A 27,175-nucleotide genomic window follows, 5' to 3' on the forward strand; every position below is an offset into this window, starting at 1 on the left:
TTCACCTGATTGGTTTCAAAGCACATTTCCTCATATTTACTTGGGGTAATCACAGCAGCTCTCTGAGGCAGAATTATTCCCTGGACTTGCAGCCATGTCACTAAGGAGCAGATGAGGTGAGATCACAGAATCAGAATGATGGCCTGGTGCCAAAAACATGTGTCCTAGAGATTCTTCATTCCTTTAAGAAGGAGAGGAGGAAGCGATTAAGTGACTTAACTTTTCATTTTTCACTTTTTTAGACATCGCAGATTGCAGCAGAGAATATTGGAAGTGAATTACCACCCAGTGCCACTCGATTTAGGCTAGATATGCTGAAAAACAAAGCAAAGAGATCTTTAACAGAGTCTTTAGAAAGTATTTTGTCCCGGGTAAGTAGCATAATTTTCTCCCGATTTAAGTTAAATCACTTTTTAGGAGAGTGTTAGATTGAGTTATATGCTTTTATTTCATCAGTGTTCATAAAGGTAAAAGTATAAAACCTTTTTTTATGTTTTCTCAGGCTTAGAACAATATTATCTACGTTTTAAATTGATTTTAATTTGACCTAGGTTTAAAAGCATATGTATTCCTTACTCTTTTGTATTATATCCAATGGGATTTTTTTTACCTCCCCAAATAATACTTGTTGACCAGTCCCTATAAAGAGCATGCCTTAGATACACTGAGGTGTGGCTTCTGTTCTCCCTAGTATTACTGTGTATAACTTAAAAAGCAGTTACTAGTCAGCTGCTGGTGTTAGGTATCTAAAAGGCTATATAGTAGGGGTCAGCAAACATGCCCATTGGCCAAATTCCACCCACCTGTACTTTTGTAAAGTTTTACTGAAACACTGCCACATCCATTCATTTTCCTGTTATCTAAGGCTTTTGTTTTGCAGACTTCAACAGTTGCCGCAGACTCTATATGCCTCACAAAGCATGAGACACTATCTGTCCCTTTACAGAAAAAGTTTACCAAATATAGCTCTATAGAAAGAACAAAGTACACATGTACATCAATCTGGGAGTTCTTTAAGAAATTACCCCTCCCTCCCATGAGTGTAAATAGCCTTGATGGCACGTCTGAGAAATCAAATCTGATTTTCCCTCAGAGTTTCATGCCTTTCTGGAGTATGCAGTATCTTATTATAGTTCTTCTTGATTTTATCGCACACTTCTTTTGAAATATCTGATATTTATTATTTTTTTAATTAAGGAAAGTTAAATTTTATTTTCTTTGAAGATGTTTCTGAGAATTTTGGAGTATCTTCTGAGATCATGAAAAACAGTTGATTTACAAAACCAGAATTGGGAGGGGCTGCATTTGAGAGCTTCCAAAGGGATAGAGTGCTGTCCGAGTGACATGCGGCTGTCCCGTGACATGTGGCTGTCCGAGTGACATGCGGCTGGCTGAGTGACATGTGGCTGGCCGTTACGATGACTTGTGACCCAGGGGAGGGAGTTGCTGAGTGGGCTTGCTTGAGCACTTGATTTTCCTTATAGACGAATTGTCTTGTCTTCCTGCCTATCACCCCTGCCAAATGACTCAGCCGCCAGGTGTTTTGGAACATTTAGGTTAATGTCTTTTTTTTTTTTAATGATGGAAATATTGATTATTTTAATGTACATATATCCTTAGTAGCATTTCTCAGTAGATACATTTTTTTCCTCAGCTTATTTAAATGGACCAATCTGCTTCTAGCTGATGCCTTTGCAAAAGCCTCCAGGGTCATAACTCGACTACCTTTTCTTTATATAGGGTAATAGAGCCAGAGGCCTGCAGGAACACTCCACCAGTGTGGATCTGGATAGCTCCATGTCTAGTACATTAAGTAACACCAGCAAAGTAAGCACATTTCTCTTTATACGACACCCTGAAGAAACTAACAAATAGGTCTGGCTCATCTCCTGTCTACATGCCTCCAATCATTTGCTGCTTCCAAATTTCCTGGCACAGGTGGATGACTGGTCATGCAGGTCTATCATAACGCAAAAGTTTTACATAAAAGAGCAGATGGGGCCAGGTGCAGTGGCTCACGCCTGTAATCCCAACACTCTGAGAGGCCGAGGTGGGCAGATCACGAGGTCAGGAGATCGAGATCATCCTGGTTAACACGGTGAAACCCCATCTCTACTAAAAACACAAAAAATTAGCCGGGCGTAGTGGCAGGCGCCTTCAGTTCCAGCTACTAGGGAGGCTGAAGCAGGAGAATGGCATGAACCAGGGAGGCGGAGCTTGCAGTAAGCTGAGATCACGCCGCTGCACTGCAGCTAGGGCGGCAGAGCGAGACTCCGTCTCAAAAAGAGAAATAAAAAAAAAAAGCAGATGGTCATTCCATAAACAAAGAAACAAGATCACAATTTGAGACAAGTAAGATCTAATTTGTCACAATATAATCAATTGATTTCTTTCTCAAGTAGATTTTCCTATTAAAAAATAATTAATATTGGGAAAACCTCAAAAAGTGGATTTGTGAATTTAGAGAAGTATACAACTTAAATTTTTCTTGTTTAAAAACATTTTTATTTTGGATTTGGGGGTACATGTGCATGTTGATTACATGGGTATATTGCATACTGGTGGGGACTGGGCTTCTAGTGTACCCGTTATCCAGGTAGTGAACATTGTACCCAATAGTTAATTTTTCAACTTTCACACCCCCTTTCATTCTCCCCCACTTTCGGGGAAATTAAATTTCTGAAACTTTATCCTGTAGCTGGCTCTATGATTATAATGAACCATTACTGTTTTATTTAAATAAGCAAGTATTATGTCCTTCTTTTAATAACTTGCTTTCCAGACATTTAATCATATTTAAACCTGGTCAGTTCAACTTTATAACTTCCGAAAAGCAGGTTTGGGTTTTGTGCTGGGGGGCCAGCTTTCCCTTCTGCTACCAGAGGACTCTTTTTTAGTAGTGAGGGAGGGAGTGTTTGCGGAGGCCGGCTCCTTACCACAGGCAGGGTTTACAGTCCTCTGCCATCCCTCCTGGACACATGGCTTTCAGAATTTGTCTAACCTACAGTAAGAGGCACATTTAACATTGTGGCGTAGTTCACAAACACACATACCTACACACACATACCTACACATTCACACACAAAATTAAAAGTTAACAAAACAATATTTACTGTGAATAACATATAATACATACTGATATTTTGTTCCATTTTAAAAATGCTCATGGCAAACTACTCAGTTGTACCACCTACTAACGTGATAGAGGGCCCAGTTTGAGAAACACTTCCTTAGATGAATGCTTCTCAAATTTCAGGTGCCTTCATCATGGGGTTCTGGTTAAAGTGCAGATTCTGGTTCAGTAGGCATTGGGGGAGGCCTGAAATGGTGCATTTCCAATGAGCTCCAAGGCAATGCTGCTGCTCCTGGGCTGCAGACCCCCTCTGGGGAGTGAAGACCTGGACAGCAGTCTTGTAAATGTGAGTTTCTAAGTTAAAATCCAGGGGAACATAGCATCGTCCAGCCTCCATCTAATACACACTGATCCCACCCTGCAATTAGGTTTTTGTCTATTTGTTGTATACAGATGAACCACACACAGCCCCTTTCATGTAGGAAGTTACCTAGGAGGAGAGAGATGACAGATGCACAAACAGCTGCAGCATCAAGCAGAGTGTGGTAGGAGCCCAGAAGTTACAAATAAGAGACATGGGTAACTTCAATGTCAGAAGAGTAAGGGGAGGGGAAGTTAGGTTTGGTCAGTGGAACCAGGGAAAAGGTGAGGGGTAAGGGTCCAGTGATGCTGTTGGACTAAATCTTGGTGTAGGAATTATGCCTATGGGAGTGAACTGAGAAGAAGGCATTCCAGACAGACCAGTGTCAATAGAGATACAATGAAGAAATTCATGTCACTCAGGTGGCTTTCCAGTAAGCCTTATTGCTTGCTTTTTATTTTTCTCTAAAATGCAGAAATAGGAATATATACATATTCATTCTTCAGGACTCGATAGTTGTGAAGATTCTTTTAAAAAGATTTAAAAGTCTTAAGATTTCAATTTCTAGAGTCATTCTAAGAGAGATGCAACTTTTCAGAAGCTGCTTGCGTGTATTGTATATGTTTATGTGTACTTCTTTACATCTTTCTTTTATTCATCTTGAACTGAAAAACTGCTGTATATTCTATTTTATGTAATTTGATCTGTTCTAATAAATTGATCACCTACGAGATGCAAAGAAGCCAAATAGCCCTGAAATTTGACAAATGGAAATGGCCCTTTCAGTTGTCCAATTAAGCTAAGGGTTAGCTCTTTGATCTAATTTGGAGGGATATTAATAAGAACTTAGATCAACAGGTTTGCATGATGAAGATTGTCTTCTGTGATGTATTGTCTTAGACAGACTTTTAAATCCTTAAAAGAATCTTCACAACCATTGAGTCCTGAAGAATGAAAAACTTGAGTTATGAAAGTAATCAACATTTCATAGTATGTTGATGTTTTTTATAAAATTAAATATATGTAACTTCTCCCTTTAATAAACAAATTTCATTTTTTTTTTCAAATTAAAACCCTCAATACCTGCTACCTAAAAGGCACTCAACTGTGTATCAAATGAACAGGTAGAATTTAGAGTCTCCAGTCCACTATTAGATACATTCATTCCTGTTTATTCATGTTGATTTATTTTTTCCCTTTCAACAATTTCAATAGGGGCAAGCTGCTACAATTCCTCTTTTTAAATATTTTAGATATATTAAAAATATATTGGCCACTAGCCACGTCCTGGGTGCAGTGTTAAACATCAGTTTGCTCGAGTGGTAGTAGTTCATTCTTTTGAAAAAGCATGCGTCGTGAAGGCATACAACTTTAAAATATTGTCATGATTCTCAACAAATGTTTGAGCACTCCGTAGATTATTGCATACCTAATAAAACAATACCTTACGTTTATATAACATTTTACAACATAAAAAGTACTTTTGGTTGTATTATCTTGCTTTGTTCTTGAAACTCAGATAAATTTTTACTATACCCTCTTACAGATGAAGAAATTGAGGTGCAGAAAGAAATTATTTCCCCTGAATTGCAGCAATAAGTGCCTACAGAGTGATTTTCCATATTCTAAGAATATTGATACAGTTCTTAATCTCAGATTACGAAGTTGAATCTCAACAGTAGATGAGATTCGGAGAGAGCTTTAAAATGTGGGTTTAACATGAGTGAACACATGTGGCAAAGATAAAGAACTTGGTTAAGCCGTGGAGACAAGTTGTCCAGCACTCACTCTCTTTAGAAGCTGTAGTAAACAGTCCTGTTTTCTAGAGAGAGGGCACTATTCTTGGCATTGCCCAGAACGTTACAGATTGTGGCTTATGTCCTCCACTCCTGCACCTGGCCAGTTTTCCCACTTCTCCAGCAAGCCAGCAATGTGTCCTTGAGGAGCTGGCATTCATTTAACGGACCTTCATTTTCTTCTGCTTTTGGTGGTGGCCTCTAGGTGGCATTATAATCAGAACACATACTTAGATACTGAAATGTTTGCCCGCACTGGAACTAGAGATTTATAAACCCCACAAATTCCCCATGGCTTGTCTGATCTGCTATGTGTTTGCTGCCAGGAGCCATCTGTGTGTGAAAAGGAGGCCTTGCCCATCTCTGAGAGCTCCTTTAAGCTGCTCGGCTCCTCGGAGGACCTGTCCAGTGACTCGGAGAGTCATCTCCCAGAAGAGCCAGCTCCGCCGTCACCCCAGCAGGCCTTCAGGAGGCGAGCAAATACCCTGAGTCACTTCCCCATGGAATGCCAGGAACCTCCACAACCTGCCCGGGGGTCCCCGGGGGTTTCGCAAAGGAAACTTATGAGGTATCACTCAGTGAGCACAGAGACGCCTCATGAACGAAAGTAAGATTTGTTTAAATTTGCTGCATAAATAGCTGGGGCATATCTGTGACTAGGCGGGTATGTGCATCCCAGGTATGTTTATTGAGTGAGAGAAACGAGTAAGGCTTTACTCTTGGTTCGAAGAGAGAAAACTGGAAGCAGTGACATGTTTGTTTGAGCTGCTGGTGTGTATACAAGCAATGGGTACATGTATTGTCAGGAAGCAGGTGAAAGTGAGCAAAAATGTTACCTAACATGCATAGTCATTACTCCTCAAACAAAGTAAGAGACATTGCTGGCTGTGGAACTTTGCTGCTGTGAGGAAGAGGGCAAGCAGATGAGTCTCCCCATCCGAAGCCCTGGAGCAGGGCTACAGTGGGAGGGAGAGGCGGTGACCCCTACAGGCAGAGCAGGAGAGGTATGCTGACCTTATGGGGTGACAGGGGTGCCTTGGCTTCTGGTCCTAGCTCTACTGTGAACTAATTGTGATGTGGACAAATTTGCTAAACTTCTCTGTATCACAAAATTGGAGCAGATGTTTTCTAAAATCTCTCACTGTAAGAATTCTAGATTCTTCTAACAAGATTTATTCATTGTAATAATTGGGTTTCAGTGACCAGTTAGAATTGTCTGGTTATGGAGAAGGGTAATCAGAAGTTCCCCCTGTTCCTTCCAAGTGTCCCTTAGTGATTCGTTTGACTCTATGTGCCAGAGACTATGAATGGACACAGAGTTATCTTTAAAAACAACTTTAAACAATTTAAAAAATCCCTCACCTAATATGAATCAGGGTCACACCTGTGTACAGTTGCTGCCTTCTTCTGACTGGCAGCCGCGGAATTCCCAGGACCTGTGTGTTCATGTAGTTCATACATGGATCATTGAGAGTGTGCGTAGTACAGAAGTGTTTGGAATGTTCTGAGTAAAGAAGTGCGAGCATTAACAGCCCTGGATGATGGAGCAGAGCCTCCCAGCTTTGTTTTCTATCAGCCATTGGAAAGAGTTCTTGGCTGTTTGGAATTCAGTGGGGTAGTGGTGATCCCCAAAGCAGGGGACACGTCGGAAGGTACTGCTTAAAAAATACACGCTTTTAGAGACACGCATCATTGGGTTGTAGCCGTGTAAGTTTCTTGTGTTTAACACCCTGTTCACACACTACTTCTGTTCTGCCTCACCACTGCCTGCCCACTCCTCTGTTGTTGGCATTTTCAGTGATCATTGAAACATTCCTGTCTGGAGAGTCCTAGTTCTCTTGTGAAGTTTGCTGTTTCTCAAAAGCCAGAGTTGGTAGGACTCAGTATCAGTACTTTTCCTTTCTCCGTGAAGAATGTAGCTTCATAATAGATGATGTCACACATCCGTAATGAGAGGGATGGGGAGATGCCTGTCTGTCTGCCTCACTAGCATGGCCCATTCTGCTCTCTTTCCCTCTTGTGAACTCTTTTCTGATTTATCTGCAGGAAATAAGACATTGAAATTCAAGACAGGGTATTGTTCATTTTAAAGGGAAATGTATTTTTTTAAAGTTCAGGGTTTTTTTGCTTTTGTTTATACTTTAATTGAATTTTTTTTTTCCTGCCAGTTCCTGAAAAAGGAAATAGAGAAAGAAATACTATTGTTCCTGGGCGAAGTGGCTCACTCCTGTAATCCCAGACCTTTGGGAGGCTGAGGTGGGAGGCTGCTTGAGGCCAAGAGTTCAAGGTTACAGTCAGCTATGATTGTGCTACTGCACTCCAGCCTGGGTGACAGAGTGAGACCTATTTAAAAAAAAAAAAAGTATTGTTGGGAGCATAAACACGTGGGAAATGGTCAAGAATGGCCGTCGATATACTCTGTTTTTTAGTGAAAACTACCTTTGCCAGAGAGCGAGCAGAGATGAGGAAGAGGAGTGGAAGAAGTCCTCCACTCTGACAGTGTTACTGGAACAACAAGACAAAAGCAGTTGTGCTCCTTCCATCTGTTTGCTCCATGTCCCTGTTGGCGCCCCCTCTCCTGCTAACCCCCCCGTGCTTTCTCTGGTTGCTGTTTAGTGTGGATCCTTCACCTGTGGGTGAGTCTAAGCACCGCCCAGGTCAGTCTTCAGCTCCTGCTCCTCCACCTCGTCTTAACCCCTCCGCCTCCTCGCCAAACTTTTTTAAGTACTTAAAACATAATTCCAGTGGAGAACAAAGTGGGAATGCTGTGCCAAAGAGGTGAGCTCACTCACGTGGCAAGTTTGGTGTTGTCTGTTTTCCTGGGGAGTTCACACTGATGAGGACGTGCTGAATGGGGGGAATGTCCATGCAGGAAGCAGAGCCACTGTGTGTGTGTTTGTGTGTGTATGTGTCTTTGTTTATATTTGGTCTTATTTTCAGCTGTCATTTGAACCAAGTTAATTTTACTGTTGATTACTTTTCTTAAAATCATGAAAACAGATGTTAATGGCAAATTGGTTTGTGTTTGGGTTTGTTTTTGTTTTTGAGACAGGGTCTCACTCTGTTCCCCAGGCTGGAGTGCAGTGGCGTGATCTCGGCTCACTGCGGCTTCTGCCTCGTGGGTTCAAGCAGTTCTCCTGCCTCAGCCTCCCGAGCAGCTGGGACTACAGGCACACGCCACCATGCCCAGCTAGTATTTTTATTTTTTTTTTGTAGAGATGGGGTTTCACCATGTGGACCAGGTTGGTCTTGAACTCCTGACCTCAAGTGATCCGCCTGCCTCAGTCTCCCAAAAGTGCTGGGATTACAGGTGTGAGCCACTGTACCCTGCTGCAAATTGTTTTTTATATGCTTATTTTCACATTTCCTTGCCCTAGTGGACACTTAACATGCATGCGTAGACACACACATGCACACACATACACAGGTTAACATTTGTGTTTGATCATGTACACTGCAATTTGTGCCATATCAGAAACTTCCTGATTGATTTAGGAGAATTATTTTTCCCAGTTTGAAAGGAAGAGTCATTTGGAAAATGGATTGGTTTTCCTTTTTAAAAGATTATCCCATTCATTTAAAATCAAATTTTACTGGTGAAAATGAAAGTTAAATCTCATTCATGAACTACTTTTACTTTCTTATCTAGTTTACTTTTCTTAGCATTAGAACAAAAATGTTTATTTTGAAGCTTATATTTTATACTTTGTGTTTTTATGTTTCTTTATCCTAAACTCTTTTTTCAACCAAACTCTTAGCATCTCCTACCGTAATGCCCTGCGGAAAAAACTTCATTCTTCTTCCTCTGTGCCAAATTTTCTAAAATTTCTGGCTCCTGTAGATGAAAATAACACCTCTGACTTTATGAACACCAAAAGGTAGGGCTTCATTTAGATATATCAACCCTGGGTGTTATTAAGTGTTGAATATCATTAGATATACAAGGTTAAGATTAACTACTGTTTTGTCATTTAAAAAATCATTTCAGCTAAATCTGTTGTATCTTCTTTCTTATACTTTTTTCTTACTGAATGTCATTTTAAAAAATGTGCAACCAACCTGTTCTTCAGTTTTGAGATTGAGGATTAGTTTATTTAAGTGTTATCTTAAAGAAAATCTTCATCAAGTCTCTGAGAGCAGTGTTTCTGGGTAGTGAGCATGTGGCTGTTTCAAATCAGGATGTCTGATCTGTTCAGGATGTCTAATCTGTAAGTTGAGGGGATTGCTTAGTTACAGGTACACAACTTAGGTATAAATTAGAAGGGTCTTCTCAGGTTGTCCTGTGAATGGAAAAAAATGTATGATTAGATTGTGTTTATATATTGATAACTATATTTTGTAGTTTAAAAAATATACACATTAAAACATCATCATCATCAATTGACTGCATAGTTATTGCCTTGCTGGTTCTGTGTAATTAAATTGCAATTTGTTTCATTTTTTTGTGGGAATCCTTGGAGACATGGGCCTGTGCTGAGCAGATATTCCCATGTACAGAGGAGAGCAGAATGGGGCCCCTTGGCATCGCCCCCGCTTTTCCCCCTTTAGGCAGTTGTCTTTTTCAAAGTGGGACCAAGAGAGGCCCAGTTGGAAGCTATGATATGTGGAACATGTTTCTTAATCTCTGTTACAATCAAAATCATTTAAGGGCCTGTAATCGTTCTCTTTTTATGAAAAGGATCCTGTAAGAAAGCAGTTCTTTAGGAATGATGACCCACTGTGAGCTTGATATAACTTCTGTGATTGTTTATACAAAGATAGTTGATAATTTAGTGCTTTGTTTAAAAAAAAAGTTAAGCTAACAAAATCTCGTGAATTCCTCCCCACTGGTCATAAATCAATCATCTTATAATTTTAGGGACTTTGAATCCAAAGCAAACCATCTTGGTGATTCTGGTGGGACCCCTGTAAAGACCCGGAGGCACTCCTGGAGGCAGCAGATATTCCTCCGAGTAGCCACCCCGCAGAAGGCGTGCGATTCTTCCAGCAGATATGAAGGTAAGGCCCCTACCTGAAATGAAACCTCAAAGAGAGCACGCAAACATCCAGCTGACAGAGGACCCTGGGAGCCCCATCATATTGGTAAGAAAGCAGAGCCCTGCCCTCTTCAGTATTGGCAGGTCTGAGGCAGTCACAAAGGTAACTAGGGAGGGAGTTTAGAGGTTACCCTACATTTCTTAGGGAAGGAATTTAGAGCTCATTTAGGGTAACCTCTCCATAAACGGGCGCAGAGCTCTGATGTTGAGAGTGGTCACAGCGTTACCAGCGGTGAATCCAGACAGGTCTGCAGCAACCTCACTTCTTGTCTCCTAGGACGTAAGGCAAAAGGAGAGACTGAGGCAAGTTTTAGAGCAGGAGTGAAAGTTTACTAAAAATATCAGAGCAGGAATGAAAGGACGTCAGGTACACTTGGAAGATGGTCAGGTGGGCAGCTTGAGAGATCACGTGTTTTGGTCTTTTGGCCTGGGGTTTTATATGTTGGCATACTTCCGGGGTCTTGCCTTCCTTCTCCCCTGATTCCTCCCTTGAGGTGGGCTGTCCCCATGTGCAGTGGCCTGCTAGCACTCGGGGGTTGTAGGGGAGCATGCGCAGGGTGTTTACTGGAGTTGCAGGCGTGCTTACTTGAGGCGTTCTTCCCTGTCCGGTCTAGCATTCCTAGAGGAACGCTATGCACCAGTTAAACTCCACCATTTTGCCTCTTAATGCGCATGCTTGAGCCCACTCGCCCAGCTCCCGAGATCTTACTGGGAATCTGCTGCTCACCAGTTTCAGGTGTTGTGTATCTACTGGGAGCCCGCCCCTCCCTGGTGCCGGCTGTGACCACTTCTCACTTTAGAGAAACAGTTAACAGTTAACAAATGCTTGACCATCACCTGATGGTGGAGTGGGACAGTGGGAACCAGAGCCACCAGAGGGAGGCCCTGGAGGAGGAATGAAACTGCTTCATGTCTGAAACTGTAGAACAGGGGTGCCAGAACCCGAGTTTCAGTGTTTAATAAAGACTGCCTCCGTGTTGTGGTGGCCATACCTCACATGGCGTGGTCACTTGGAAATTTCTGCTTGGAAATGCTTTGTGCAGTGGCCAGGATGTGTTAGGGGCCACACATGACTGCTTGCTCCATCGCAGAACAGTTACAAGTTTTCAAACGAGCATTCATAGACTGAGCTGCATCCTGCCTCCCTGTCCTCTCATTCCTGGCTTCTTCTCTGATCTCTGAAGCCACACAGAATGTGTTTGCGTCTGTTTCCTGCCCTTCAGATGATGGAGGACCATGGAAGCTGCTGCTCCTTTAGCTCTCTTCTCCAGGGGAATTGTCCTCGTCACTGTTGGGGAACGCCTGGTCCAAGTCCTGTCCTCCGAAGAGCCTCTGTCCCTCATGGAGTCCTGAGTTGAACTTGGTGTTCACTTGGCCTCTGGCTCTGGCAGTGTGTTGCTGCTTCCATTGACCTGCCGCTGCTCTGTTAATGCAGGTTGACCTTAATCTGTTTCTGCTTTAAGTTATTAACTCACTTTCTCGGCTCGTATTGTATCTTGTCCTTTGGGATATGAACCGTTACTTAAATTTGGATTGATTCCTGGCTTGGCACGGTGGCCCATGCCTGTAATCTCAGTGCTTTGGGAGGCCAAGGCAGGAGGATCCCTGGAGGCCAGGAGTTTGAGGCCACCCTTGGCAACATAGTGAGACCCTGTCTCTACAAAAAATAAAAATTAGCTGAGCATAGTGTTGTGAAGCTGTAGTCCTAGCTACTCGGGAGACTGAGGCAGGAGGATTACTTGAGCCCAGGAGTTTGAGGTTACAGTGAGCTGTGATCACACCCCTGTACTCCAGCCTGGGTGACAGAGTGAGATGCTATCTCTTGGGGGTGGGGGGTGGGGTAATGTCTATACTTGAGAAGGTTTTTTTCCTCAAGTAGTTGGTACCTATAAAGTATTAATTAGTTTTGAGCAGTCCTTTTGCGATTCTTCTGAGTCTTGATTCTGGTGACCAGTAAGTTGTATACATTTGCCTGTCAAGTGGATAAACATGGCCTTTGTGCCTTTAAGTAATGGCTAAAAGTACCAAACAGAACAGAGCCTGGCATACGTGCTGCTCCTCCTGTTCCTAGGCCGTAATCATCCCTGATTCATCAGACCCCAAATAATTCAGCTCCTCACCGTCCTGTGCCCCACCACCCAATCTCCTGCAAGAAGATGTCCTGGAGACCCCTGTCAGTGCTAGGCAGAGATCACCATCCATGTCCACCTTTCCTCTGATGCAGGCTCCCAGCAGCCCCTCTGGCTTGTGCCATGCCATCCTTGAACTCACCCTCATGCCCGACCCGAGCCCTTGCACAGGCCGTTCCCTCTGCCTGGAATGCTTTTCCTCAGTATCCCCATGGTTCCCTCCCTCCCCTTCCCTTGTATCGTGACTCTCCCATAGCACCTCTCTCCCTGTAACACATGTTCACAGGTTCATCTTCATCACTCATCTCCGGCAGCTCCTGCAGGCTTGATGACTGCTAAAGGCAGGCAGGTCAGTGGCTCAGATTCTTGCAAACTTAGTGATTTGTGATTTCTCAACTCCCTCCTCATGCCTCCTCCGTCTCTATAGGCACGTATTATTTCTTATCTCTTCTCGGAACCAAGAGATGCTGGCTGAATTTTTGGATAACATTGTTTAGGTGTTCTGTGTATGCAAAGGGAAAACAGGAGAATAAAAGGATTATTAAGGAAGAATTAGTACAGTAATAGCCACATATTATGCTCTTTTTATATTCTGCTAAGTGCTTTACACGAATTACTTCCTTTAATTAGTCAGCCTTATGAACGTCGACATTTTTATGAAACCCATTTTACAGGTGGGTGAGTGGAGGCTGGGAGTGGCTTAAATCACCTTCCCCAAACCAGGGAGTCAGTGGGAGCCAGAGGCAGGACCTGAGCTCATGGGTCTGAGCTCCAAAGCTCATGCTCTGAACCACACACAGCACTGGGCTGCAGCCAGAGATGTAGGACCCTGCGGGACCCTCTGGAGGTGGTCCTGCCTGTGCTTCCCTCTTCCTACAGGAAGCTCCCTGTAGGCATCTGTGTTGGGTGTGGACTCTCAGTGTATCCGCATGTGTACCTGTTGGGCAGACACCAACACTGAATGGAAAACATATTTCTGGGCATTTTAATGCACGGACTTGACTTCAGTCAATCTCCTCCGCCCCCTTCCACCCTGACCGCCTCCCTAATAGTTAGCATTGGCACTGGAGTGTGGATGGCAACTTGATTTCTGTCTGAGAGGACAAATCAGGGATCTTTGTCCTCTGCTACTGTCTGTTCCCCATCCTTAGGGTGCACGATGCCAGAGCCCTCCACTGTGGTCTGTGACCACTTTGACCCACACCAGCAGGTCTCCATATGTTCCCTCCAGCTGACAGACATCACATCCAAAAACAGTTTAGAGCTCTGAGGTTTCTTTCCCCAGAGGTCCCTGCTTTGTGCAAACTATCTCCAGCTGAGCGTGCACAAGACTCTGTTCCTGCTTTGCCTGGGTGGCTGAGCCATGGGCAGCTGAGCCTGCAGCCGCTGGACTCACTGCATTCCCACTCTGAGTTTGGCGTGGGAGACACACAGGTGTGCTTGTGAGAAATAGATCTTAACAGTACCTTTTAACACCTATTTCAGGTGCTCAAAATGACTGCCTGTTTTACATTTATATTCTGGCAGTGCAAACTTCAGTTGGACAGGAAGTCTTACAACCTTTCTTCCAGGTGAAAAAGTGAGGCAGGGATGTTCATACAGTTCCATCCAGGTCATCCCACTTGGAAGATACTAGTAAAACGAACCAACAGTAATATAAAAACCATGGTGTTTGCAATAGTGATAATGTTACTAGCGAAGGAAAAATAGAAATTTTCAGTAATTTGGAGATTATTATTTTTAATAGATGGGCTAAAATAAAAAACCTGGAGAGAAGGGTGTTAAGTGAGTAAGGAGTGTGTCTTCTACTAAATATAGTGTAAAGAGAGAAGAAAATACAAAGTCAGGCACAGTGGATAGACGTGGATAGTCTCATCTCTAATAGTATAATGGGCAAACTTGTCTCAAACAAAATTAGTCTGCCTCTTGTTTACTCAGGGATATGTGACTGTTTTCTATACACAAAATCCTCATGAAATAATTAAGTTGCAAGAATCTGAGTTTTGTATTTTGGAAACCTATCTGAGGTAGGTAGGAGGTTAATTTATATTTAGAAATTTACTTGCATATGTCTGGTAGCTCCAGGGCAAATATTCCCGAATCCCAGACTATTTTTTTTTTTTTTTTTAAATTCAACAGTGACCAGTTGGTCTCTTGTAAGAATTACAGCTTTAAGTTAGCAAAGTCTAAGAGGGCTGGTTTTAATCCTGAACCTCGGAGGGTCCCTGCTTCTCGGGTAGTAAGTAGGTCAGGTGTACAGCAGGTAGGTACTACATTGAAGGGAAACTGGATGATAAATAGGAAATCAGCGATTTTTACTTGAAGACTTGGCAAGGCAAATGTTTTTGTAATAAAAATAGATCTTGAAATAGAATCCTGAAAGGTGCCTGTTTAAATGTAAAGCAAATGGCTTCAGTGATGCTTTAAGTTTGTGGTGGTCACCTCTGGCTGCCCCAGAAACTACAGAAAGTGCATTCTCTCTTCTGGGTGCTATGGGTTTTTAGGGTGAACGCCTTGTATGACGCTGAGTATGTGGAAGGACTATTCACTCTTGGTAACTATACACTAGGCAGAGGGTGGCGTTAGCAAAGCTGCTGCAGGTTGGGTGTGTTTAAGATAGCATTTGTAGAGCGTACCTAAGGGCAGACATTTTTTTTTTTTATTTGAATTTTTTTCTTTTTATTTTTAGTTCCAGGGTACATGTGGAGGATATGCAGGTTTGTTACATAGGTAAATATGTGCCATGGTGGTTTGCTGCGCCTGTCAACCCATCACCTAGGTATTAAGTCCAGCATGCATTAGTTATTTTTCCTAATGCTCTCCCTGTTCCCTGCCGCCCCCCAACAGGCTCCAGTATTTGTTGTTCCCTTTCCTGTGTCCTTGTGTTCTCTTGGTTCAGCCCCCACCTGTGAGCGAAACTTGCAGTGTTTGGTTTTCTGTTCCTGCATTAGTTTGCTGAGGATAACGGCTTTCAGCTCCATCCATGTCCCTGCAAAGGACATGATCTCATTCATTTTTATGGCTGCATAGTATTCCATGTTGTGTATGTACCACTTTTTCTTTACCCAGTCTATCATTGATGGGCATTTGGGTTGATTCCATGTCTTTGCTGTTGTGAATAGTGCTGCAGTGAACATATGCATGCATGTATCTTTGTAACAGAATGATTTATATTCCTTTGGGTATATACCCAGGAATGGGATTGCTGGGTCAAATGGTATTTCTAGATCTTTGGGGGAATTGCTACACCATCTTCCACAATATTTGAACTAATTTACATTCCCAACAACAGTGTAAAAGCATTCTTATTTCTCCACAACCTCACCAGCATCTGTTTCTTGACTTTTTAATAATTGCCATTCTGACTGGTGTGACATGGTATCTCACTGTGGTTTTCATTTGCGTTTCTGTAATGATCAGTGATGCTGAACTTTTTTTCATGTTTGCTGGCTGTGTGAATGTCTTCTTTTTTTTCTTTTCTTTTCTTTTTTTTTTTGAGACGGAGTCTAGCTCTGTTGCCCAGGCTGGAGCGCAGTGGCGCAATCTTGGCTCACGCTATTCTCCTGCCTCAGCCTCCCAAGTAGCTGGGACTACAGGTGCCCGCCACCACACCCGGCTAATTTTTTTATGTTTTTAGTAGAGATGGGGTTTCACTTGTGTTAGCCAGGATGATCTCAATCTCCTGACCTCGTGATCCGCCCGCCTCGGCCTCCCAAAGTGCTGGGATTATAGGCGTGAGCCACTGCGCATGGCCAAGCTGTATGAATGTCTTCTTTTGAGAAGTGTCTGTTCATGAGAGAGACATATTTGCTCCTCTGAGGATGCTTATGTCTGTGTGACAGCATTCTCTCATTTTCAGAACCTCACTGTGAATCCCCATCGTTGCCCTGTACTGAAGGTAAAGCAGATAGAGGCAGTCTCATCCGTCAGATGAAGACCTGAACACAGCTGTTGATTAAGAGACTTTCTTCACATCATGGTTTAGAGCAGTGTTTTACAAACTCCATGTGCTTGGAGTCCTCTGGAAATCCTGTGCCGAAATGTGACCCAAAAACTTGAAGTGACCACACGCTATTGGAAAAATGGTGCCAACAGACTTGCTTGATGCGGGGTTGCCACAAACCTTCCATTTGTAAAACAAATACGGTATCTTTAAAGCACAATAAAGCAAAGGGCAATAAAATGAGGTATGCCTGTATATATGTTTAATGTAAAAAAAAAAAAAAAAAAAAAAAAAGACTCTGTTGCAGTAGGTCAGGGTTGGGTTCTGAAGTTCTCACAAGCTCCCCAGCGAGGCTGATGTTTTGGGTCCACTGTGAGGAGGCAGGGCTTAGGATCAACAACCATGGGAAATCCAGTCCAGATTTTTGATGTGTCCTAGGTTAGGCCTTTCTGTGAGGCTGCCCTGGGGCTAGCAGTGGGCTCCAGGAGTCTCTCAAGTATCTCAAGTCTCAAATAAGTCTGAGTCATCAGGGATATTTTTTTGAGAAGACTTGTGCCATCTGAAGAAGCAAAGAGTGAGTGTGATGGGGAACAGGTAGTGATTAAAAACATGGTAAGGTTTAAAGAAACATTTGACCGTGTGTCAGGGGAACCCAAATGTATGGCACTTTGCGTCTTTCCTGCCCTTTCGTTTTCCGAGAAGCGAGGCCTTATCTCTTATGGAGCACGGGAGACACAGTGTGGGTGTTTGTTTTCTCAGCCGTGGGCTCTAACCTAATTGTCAAGCCTACCAAAAAAAAAATGCTGAAAATCAATGTTTGATTAGGTATCTGGTAGTACGTAATCTCCATAATTTTCTCTCTAGGTGTATTATGCAAAAGATAATCCTTTGTTATTAAGAAACAATTTTTAAGGTAACTCCCAACTTTGAAATGGGGAAAAATCATTTTATTTACCTCTAGGTGCCAGGGAACAATATTAAATTTAGTCTTATACTTTTCCTTTAAGCATTTCAGATTACATTGTGCATTTCACCAACAATAGAAGCTTTCAGACTTTACATGTCTTGTAAAAAAAAAAACAAAAACCTACTATAGATAAGAATGATTTATTGATTTGAAGCCCATTGTATAAGAAAAGAGTCCACTGAGACTTAAATTCAAAGGCTTTCTTTGTCTTTTGGGTGTAGCTGTGTCAATGTGCCTAATTTATAATAACATTAAGTTTAGTGGATTAGATATTAGTTATCAATTGAGATGTAAGCAGTAATAAACAGTAATGCCTAAACTGAAGTATATAATCTGAATCTTTATGATGACCAATTTATATTATTGTGAAAAACTTAGGAACTCATTTGAAACATGATGATTTATATGTGTCATATATAGTTTTCAATAATTTACATATCAGCAGGAAATTTTAGTGGATGATATAAGTGGAATAACTGCAGGTGAAACTTTGCTGGAAAATACAAGCATAGTGACATCTGTGCACCAAAAACACCTGGGGAGATTCTTTAAAACACAGGCCAGACATGCCCTCCTGGCTGTCTCCCTCACTGTCAGTGAGTGTGGGGATGGGGCCTGGGCCTGAATTCTTTGTTTTTAGATTCCTCAGGATTCTGATTGCTGCCACGTTGAGAGGGTTGACCTCAATTCAGACCTCGGAGAGTGACTTGAGAAACCACCACCACTTGGTGGCAGTGTTGCTCCCCATATCTGGATTACCCTTGTTTCTTTCCAATCCTGGAAAAGTGTGCTTGCTTTTTTTTTTCCCCCCTGTGTTTTTGTTTTTGATCTTGTTACAATATTTATATTCCTTGCTCATTTGCAACTTATTCGAATGGAAAGCTACTTTCTGAAATCTAGATGTTTTTCTTTTTCTACGGGGTTGTGGGACATGGGCAAAACAAGGAAGAAAAAAACTGTCTTCAGTTGGCAGAGACGTGGATTTTTAAGATTGTTCTTAATTTACTTTCTGTATAACTTTGCTTTTCTGTGGTGAACAAAGACCAGGTTCAAGTTAAAATATTGCAAGCCAAGAATCTGATTGTTCATGGATTTCTATGGTTAAAGATTCTTGATTACCTCCCCATCTGCCCCCGCCCCCCGTGCCACCCCCACACCCCATTGTGCTTCTTGGCTTGTCATTTCAAAAGTCAAGAAAGTCACGGTGAATGGCAAGATTTTACCTAGACTTGCTATTTTTGTGCCTGGTAACAATTTTGAGTTAACATTGACTGAGCTCTTCCTGGTGCATCGCTGGCGTTCAAACAACCAGTCCATAACACTGTGTGGGGGCTGGAGCTAAGGTTATTAGTGACACAAGATAGCACCTGAGCCACTGCTGCTTGGTAGGAGGGCTGAGGGGCAGAGGGCTGAGGGCTTGGATGCTGAGATGCTAGAGTCAGATGGCCTGGATTTGAATCCTTGCCCTCCTGTTCGGATCCCAGCTGACCCATGACGATGCTGCAGTACCTGACAGCAAATTCCTCCTTAGGGCTGCTCTAACTCTAGAGTGTGTGCCTGTGTACCTGCAGGAGAATGTCCAAAGTGGGTGATCTTGATCTGTTAACCTTTGAACTTTAATCTATACCAGGGAGCCACTGAAGAGTTTAAAGCAAGTGAATGACAGGTAGTTTGAAAATATTTCCAAGGGGATAGAATTTATGGACATACCTGAACATGAGCAGCCTCAAAATCAGGGCTGGGACTAGAGTGAGGCCAGCAGGTGTCCAGGGTACAAAATGTAAGGAGGCACTCCCTTTCAGGGCTGGCAGGTGTGGATCTTGAACTTCCAGGACCTTGAGAGTGAGTGTCTCCTAAGGATTATACCCTGGGTGCCTGTTTACCTCATCCTGGTCCCTGGTCCTCTGTATGTCCTACTGTCTGCTTCAGTAAACAGTCAGCCCCACAAGGGAAGGAAGGGTTGGATCAGCTCTGAGGAGGGCGTTTTTTAGAAGGATAGGTTTGTTTTGTTTAAAAAACAGCTTTATTGAGATATAATTCACATCCTATACAGGTCATTCATTTAAAATGTACAATTCAATGTTGTGAGGTTGTTTTTTGGTATATCCACAGAGTTGTGCGACCATACCACAATCTGTTTTTTTTTTTTTTTTTTCTTTGAGATGGAGTCTTTCTGTGTCACCCAGACTGGAGTGCAGTGGTGCGATCTTGGCTCGTTGCAACCTCCACCTCCTGGGTTCTAGTGATTCTCATGTCTCAGTGACCCGAGTAGCTGGGATTACAGGCATGCCCCACCACACCTGGCTAATTTTTATATGTTTACTAGAGACAGGGTTTCACCAAGTTGGCCAGACTGGTCTCCAGCTCCTGGCCTCAAGTGATCCACCTGCCTCAGCCTCCCAAAGTGTTGGGATTAAAGGTGTGAGCCCGACCTACCGCAATCTGATTTTGAAACCTTTTTTTGTCCCCCTGGATAAAAACCTGTAGTTGTCACTTGCCAATCTATTGCCGTCCACCTCTAACCATAGACAGCCCCTGATCTACTTTCTGTCTCTATAGATTTGCCTATTCTGAACACATTCATCTAAGTGCAGTCATGTAATATGTGGTCTTTTGTGTCTGGCATCTTTGATTTAACATAATGTTTTCAAAATTCATTATGTCATAATACATACCAGTAATTCATTCTTTTTAAATGACATTAATATTCCTTTGTATGGAGACATCACATATGGTTTATCCATTTACCAGTCGAGAGGCATTTAGATTGTTTTCACCTTTTGGCTGTTATGAATAATAGCGCTGTGAACATTGATATATGTGTTGTTGTGTGGTTGAATGTTAAGGAGGGCCTTTACATGTGAGCTGGTGTGGAACCTCCTCCTCCAGGGGAACCTCACCTGTGATTCTACCCCCTGGGATGGCTAAACCAGCAGGGGTGGGAAGGGTCTGGTCCTGCTGGCCCTAGGCTTTCCTGCAGACTGTTGTGTTTGTCTTTCTTCTGCCCAGGCTGAAAGGGAGGATGCCCTGGGTTCTGGCGCTGCCCTCACGGGTGTGTGGGAAGGCTGGGGGAAGCCAAGTCTCCAGGGTGCCTCTATCAGGGACCATGCAGCTGGGAGGCAGCCAGAGGGCCACAGATTGGTGGCATTCACACAGAGCTATATTTCCTTTTTTTTGTTTGTTTGTTTTGTTTTTTGTTTGTTTGTTTGTTTTTTTGTTTTTTGAGACAGAGTCTCGCTGTGTCGCCCAGGCTGAAGTGCTGTGGCGCAAATCTCGGCTCACTGCAACCTCCGCCTCCCAGGTTCAAGCAATTCTCCTGCCTTAGCCTCCCAAGTAGCTGGGACTATAGGCATGCACTGTCACGCCAGGCTAATTTTTTTGTGTTTTTAGTAGAGACAGGGTTTCACCATGTTGGCCAGGATGGTCTTGATCTCCTGACCTCACGATTCATCCTCCTCGGCCTCCCAAAGTGCTGGGAATACAGGCATGAGCCACCATGCCCAGCCTCCATTTCTTTGTTTTTCTTTTTTCTTTGAGATGGAGTCTTGCTCTGTCACCCAGGCTTGAGTGCAGGGGTACCATCTCTGCTCACTGCAACCTCTGCCTCCTGAGTTCAAGCGATTCTCCTGCCTCAGCTTCCTCAGTAGCTGGGATTACAGTCATCCACCACCACACCTGGCTAGTTTTTTTTTAATTTTTATTTTTTAATAGAGATGGAGTTTTGCCATGTTGACCAGGCTGGTCTCGAACTCCTGGTCTCAAGTGATCCGCCCGCCTTGGCCTCCCCAAGTGTAGGGATTATAGGTGTGAGCCACTGCACCTGGCTACGTGTTGGGATTAAAGGTGTGAGCCCGACCCACCGCAATCTAATTTTGAAACCTTTTTTTGTCCCCCTGGATAAAAACCTGTAGTTGTCACTTGCCAATCTATTGCCGTCCACCTCTAACCATAGACAGCCTACCAGCTACGTTTCTGCCAGCTGTTTGCAAACTATGCCCCAGAATCCCCTGGAGGACTTGTAGAAATACCAGTTGTCAGGTCGCGCCCCCAAATGTTGGATTCTGGAGATGAATTCTCTTGGGTGGAGCCCTCAAGCCGCAGCAGCTGATAATCATGGGGACCTCCTATTCTGATAAAAATTCCAAAAAAGTCCTGAGTGATTGTTAGGGGAAATAGGAAAATAACACATTGAAAATTAGAAATGTGTTCTATGGCAGAGGATGAAACAGCCAGCGAAGCCAATAATAGCCATTGTAATGATCTTTATCATGTATTAAGCATTTTGTGTTTTCACTTTTATACAAGTAGATGATTCCCATAGGTATTACCACTTTTTTTTTTTTTTTTTTTTTTTTTTTTGAGACAGAGACTCGCTCTGTCCCCCAGGCTGGAGTGCAGTGGCACAATCTAGGCTCACTGCATCCTCAACCTCCCAGGTTCAAGCGATTCTCATGCTTCAGCCTCCTTAGTAGCTGGGATTACAGGTGCCTGCCAGCACACCTGGCTAATTTTTGGTATCTTTTTTAGTAGAGACAGGGTTTCGCAGTGTTGGACAGGCTGGTCTCAAACTCCTGACCTCAGGTGATCTGCCCACTTTGGCCTCCCAAAGTGCTGGGATTATAGGCGTGAGGCAGACGTCTGGCCTTACTGCCCATCTTTTAAGAGATGATAACAGAAAGATTGAATGCTTTTTTTAAGCAGAATTAGATTTCTTAGTTGAGTGGTGTTTGTTATTTATATTTATGTGTTTGTTTGTGACAGGGTCTTGCTTTGTCACCCAGGTTGGAGTACAATAAGTAGCACAATCATAGCTCACTGCAGCCTCGACCTCTTAGGCTCAAGCAATCCCCTGCCTCAGCCTCCCAAGGGTCTGGGACCACAGGTGCGCATCACTGCGCCCTGCTAAAGTTTTACAGTTTTTGTAGAGACAGGTTCTCACCATGTTGCCCAGGCTGGTCTTGAACTCCTGGACTAAAGCAATCCTCTTGCTTCAGCCTCCCAAGGGATTACAGGTTGTGCCACTGCGCCAGGCCTCCGTGTATTTGAATGAAAGAGTGGATATCTCCTGGAGGTGGCAAAGCTATGCATGCCTCCCTGGAGGGGAGCTGGAGGCTTTGGGGTTACAGTGATGGCATATTCAGGGAGCTCTGGACTTTGCGAGATCCTGAGATAAAGCCAAAGGATGCTTTAAACTGCTTCTGAATGAACTTTTTCCAAGTGAATTTGTTTTATCACTTTTATGTAAATGAAAATATTTGCAGCATGAGCACTAACAAGATTTTTTTTTTTTTTTTCTGATGGAGTCTCGCTCTGTTGCCAGGATGGAGTGTAGTGGTGCGATTTCTGCTCACTGCAACCTTCACCTCCTGGGTTCAAGCAATTCTCCTGCCTCAGCCTCGCGAGTAACTGGGATTACAGGTACACATCATCATGCCCAGCTAATTTTTGTATTTTTAGTAGAGATGGGTTTTCACAATGTTAACCAGGATGGTCTCTATCTCTTGACTTTGTGATCTGCCCGCCTCGGCCTCCCAAAGTGCTGGGATTACAGGTGTGAGCCACCGCTCCCGGCCAAGATTTTAAACATTATTTACCAAAGTAGGAGCATGGTAATTATGGTCTTTTATAATTCTGAAAGTGATTTCTAGTACCAAACTATGAATTTTATACTTGAGAGAATGAGAGGTTTTTCGCGGAAAGTTGAAGTTATTATGGTTTGCTTCCTGTTCGGGTGCTTTTGCTGGAGAATGTTTGGTGAAGAGCAGTTCTGGTGATGAGAAGTTACGGGTGTACACAGCTGGTGCGGTTTTTAGGATCTTATTTTGCAATAGCATGTTCCTCAAACAGTTGCCAGGGGAAGGCTTTCCTCCTCCTTACTGGTACCAGCCTTTTCTCTTGCAGACAAGGCAGTATGGGAGGGGTGGGAGACAAATCAGAAGCTGTTGGTTTCTTCAGCCCGGCAAGGATTCAGATTGCAGGTTGGAGACTGGAGACCATCAGCAGGGATACCTTTCCTGACAAAGTGGTGTTTCTTCCTGGCACTGCTTGCCAGAGAAGTTTCAGTTCATCATTCTCACTCAGAGAAGCCAATATGGACCACATTCTGATACTTCTCTTCCTTTTCCCCTAACACTGAAGGCTCAGCCATGCATGGTGCATGTCCCAGTGTACAGCAGGCTGCATACAGTTAGACCAGATGTTCTTGGAGTACGAAAAGTCACTGAGTTTCCATTCACTTGTGGGTGGCAGGTATGGCCCTCCTCACCTCCCATTGCTCAGGTTTCTCTGTCCTGCCGTTTTTACATTTTCCAGGCGTTCACCTCCAGGTACCAAAATTCACATCATTTAGATGTTGTGTCTGCCTGCCCATACACTGATGTACCAGTGAGGGATTGTTCTCACCTGATGAGAAGTCCGGATGATGATAGAGCAGAGCTGGCCCCTGGGCACCGTGATGACACCCTCGAGCTTGGCTGCTTCTGTTTTTCTGCTTCCTCCTCTTGGATTCCCCCGCCTTTGGCTTCCCCTCCAGTTCCAAGCAGAACAAAGCAGGAAGCATGAAGGGGGAAAGGGTGACCCCACTATATCCAGAGAGCAAAACTGTCCCAGAAGTCCCTAGTGAACTTCCATTTGTGTCTCATTATCTGAAACCGAGTTACCTGGCTGGTCATGTGCAGCCACCAGAGGCAGGGAGATAGTGATTCTGCCTGTATGGAATGTTCTAGCATTCCCTGGTAGCTTTTATTTCTTCAGGCAGCCATGACTTTGCATAGATCATTTCCTTTTGCCCAGGACACTCCTCCTGCTTGTTTTCTCCCCTCCACACCAAACCCACAGTGCATTAACAGTGACAGACTTTTCCTCATCCTCTCAGGCCACTTGGATGTCATCATTTCTTCTCCTTACCCCTCAGGCATAGTCAGCCTCTCTGTGTCTGATGTTTTACGGCTTTGTGTAGGCCCCTGATGGAGAGCTTCTCACTGTGTCTTGGGGTTATTTATCTCAACCTCTGCATCTGTGCTGTCCTCTATGGTAACCAACAGCCACATATCACTGTTTAAACTTAAATACAAGCTAGTTATATTTAAACATAATAAAAATGTAGCCCCTCACATTACCCTCATTTCAAGAGCCACCTGTGGCTACCATATTGTAAGCAGAGCTCAAGAACATTCAACAATATTGTGAGAGTGGCTACCATATTGAGAGCAGAGGTCTAGAACATTCCTTATCCCAGAAAGTTCTCTTGGACATGCTGCTCAAGGTGGTGAACTCTGAGATCTCCAATCCCCCCAGCTCCGTCACTCAGAACCACAAATGTGGCACCATTAGCCTTAGGGTGGTGCTTGTGTTGTACTGTCTCCTGACTGAAGAAGTAAACTTCAGGCAGTCAAGATTTTCTACAATCCGCACTGCTCCTAAAACTAATGTTACTGGATATGTAAAAGCTATTGAGTGCAGTGCTTTCAAGGAATCCTGAAGCAAGTGGGGACTGGCATGTGTCCAGATCCCTTGTTTTGCAAAAGAAGAAACAGAGGCTTTAGAGGAAAGGGATCCACTCAAAGCCATACAGTCAGTGGTAGAATGGACTGGAATCTTGATTGTTCATCTCACTCCCTTCCCTTTCCATTAAGCCATACCTGATTGAGTATCACCAACCTGTTTGTTTTGCCTGATTATGTTCCCTTCTCGCCTGTTTATTTGGGTTTCAGCTCCTTGCGAGAAGTTGTTTTCAGCTTCCTAGCCCCCTACCTGTAGGCGGTGCTCTGGGAACGCTCAGGAAGCAGATGCATGTGAGCCTTTCTCAGCCAATGATTGCTTAGTTTGCAATAAACAAAAAATGACTCAAACTAGCTTAATCAAAAGGAGGCTTTTAAACAGCAAGATAAGGGTAAAGGCTGGGAACTAGGAAGTTGTCAGGAACCAAGGCTGTCTCTTTGGGGCCATGTAATTTTTTTCCCTCTCGGTCTCTTTATTCTGCTCACCAGCTGACCCAGCTTGCTTGTCACTATATGCAGTCATGTCAGCCCCCAGATCTGTATGACCTCCTAGCCTCAGGGGCACCCAAGTACCTGGCTGCCAATCTGTGTTTTCTTCCAGGTTTCGAGAGGGAGAAGTGAGAGGTGGGAGAAGTGTGGAAGCACTGTGGTATCAGGGGAACCCCTGGGCCAAGCTTGTTCAACCTGAGGCCTGCGGATGGCATCCAGCCCAGGACAGCTTTGAGTGCAACCCAACATACATTTGTAAACTTTCTTAAAACATGATGTTTTTTCTTTTTGCTTTTTTTTGTTTTGTTTTTTTAGACAGCTCATCGGCTATTGTTAGTGTATTTTTTGTGTGACCCAAGACAATTCTTCTTCAGCTGTGGCTCAGGGAAGCCAAAAGATTGACCACCCCTGCCCTAGGCCATTATCTGGGCTGTGGGAGGTATGGGGCAGGGTCAGAGCTGGGAGGGGAGGGCATAGCCTCTGGCCACCATAAGTTAGTGTGTTCTTGGTAATTATCTTGCTTGTCAAGTGAAGGCAGAACCAGGACAATGAAAGTAATGGGAGTCCCTAGCTTTGTAACAGTTAATGGTTATCTAAAAGTAGGTGAAATTGTGCATGAGTGAGTAGCATGAATTTCTTATTACCAAAGTGCTTAGATAGCTGGCTAACTTTCTGCCAAAGATCCCTCTGCCAGGATCAACATTTGATTAATATATTTATCCTGTAATAAGAATTTGGGATTCTTTTAGCAGAATAGTTGTCATGTGGCTGGCTACACAACCAAAGATAGTCCAGGTGTCCCTGTAAGAGGAGAGATTGAAGAGCTGTTGCCAGGTGCCTACGTGGACCTTCGGCATGATCCAGCCTTGGGGAGGCCTCACACGCTCCTGCATCGCCCACATCTTGCCAAGCCATGGAAAACACTTGAGATTCATATCTAAAACCTAATTTAAGCTTGGTGAGGGCAGTGGCCTGGTACAGGGTTTGGGTCATAGATGGTGCTTGATTTCTGTTGTATAAAGGGGTATATGATTTTGGAATATTTACCAAAAATGGGCATTTTCTCTATAAAAATTATTGTATCTACTGAGATTATATTATGTAAAGAAATAACATACACATGGAGAAAAAATACAAAGAAGGCATTGATATTCTACAGAAGTGGCAAGAAGATGTGATAGGTGATATTTTTGCCTTTTCTTTCAATTTTGTAATGTAGTGACTTTTTCGGTAGAAAAAAACTAATTTTTAATTAAGGGAGAAACATTTGAAATACATTCAGTTGTTCTAGAAAACCTCACCTTCCCATAAAAGTTTAAGATGGAGACATACTTCCATCGTAAATCATGATGCTAACCAGTATTCACATTTATTGGAAATGGACTCAATTTTAAAATTGCTTTTCTTTTGTGGGCTGGAACCACAAATGATTGTTTGGGTTTTTTTCCCCTTTACTTTCATGGAATTACTCAACTTGGCATGACCAGTGATTTGAGCTGAGAACATAGAACCCTTGATTTGCGGAAATCAGGCCACCAAAGGTAGAGATCCAGTGGTCATTGTCTGAAGGGTTTCTTTTGTTCTTGGCCCTCCTGTCCCTGCTCTTACTGTGGGAGCTGAAGCTGTAGGTGCCTCTGAAGCCTTGCCATCCATGGTCACTTCCTGCCCACTCCCCACCCACCCCTGGGAAAGAGTTCCCAAGTGTCCCAAAGCACTGTGTTGCCTAATGCTTGTTGAGAGTCTACATTTCTCTAGATCTAGCAGAAGTAAATTTTCAGTTTGTTATATTTATAGTTTCAGAAATAGTTTGGGAATGGATTTAATAAAAAATTTAAAATCCTATCATTTTTATATCTTTTTCTCGATATTTAATACTTTAAAA

At 43.3% G+C, this 27,175-nt stretch overlaps 1 protein-coding gene across 1 annotated transcript in view; it reads left to right on the forward strand.

Moving 5' to 3' along the window:
• Nucleotides 1–27,175, forward strand: part of TBC1D1 (TBC1 domain family member 1) — a 243,683-nt gene that overhangs the window by 148,213 nt on the left and 68,295 nt on the right. The window contains 6 exon segments of the mRNA XM_010365815.2: nucleotides 243–371; nucleotides 1,741–1,827; nucleotides 5,557–5,837; nucleotides 7,847–8,008; nucleotides 8,989–9,108; nucleotides 10,089–10,228. Coding sequence (XP_010364117.2) covers nucleotides 243–371; nucleotides 1,741–1,827; nucleotides 5,557–5,837; nucleotides 7,847–8,008; nucleotides 8,989–9,108; nucleotides 10,089–10,228 — 919 coding nt within the window.

The sequence above is a fragment of the Rhinopithecus roxellana genome, chromosome 2 (genome assembly GCF_007565055.1).
Source record: "Rhinopithecus roxellana isolate Shanxi Qingling chromosome 2, ASM756505v1, whole genome shotgun sequence".
Taxonomy (NCBI): Eukaryota; Metazoa; Chordata; class Mammalia; order Primates; family Cercopithecidae; genus Rhinopithecus; species Rhinopithecus roxellana.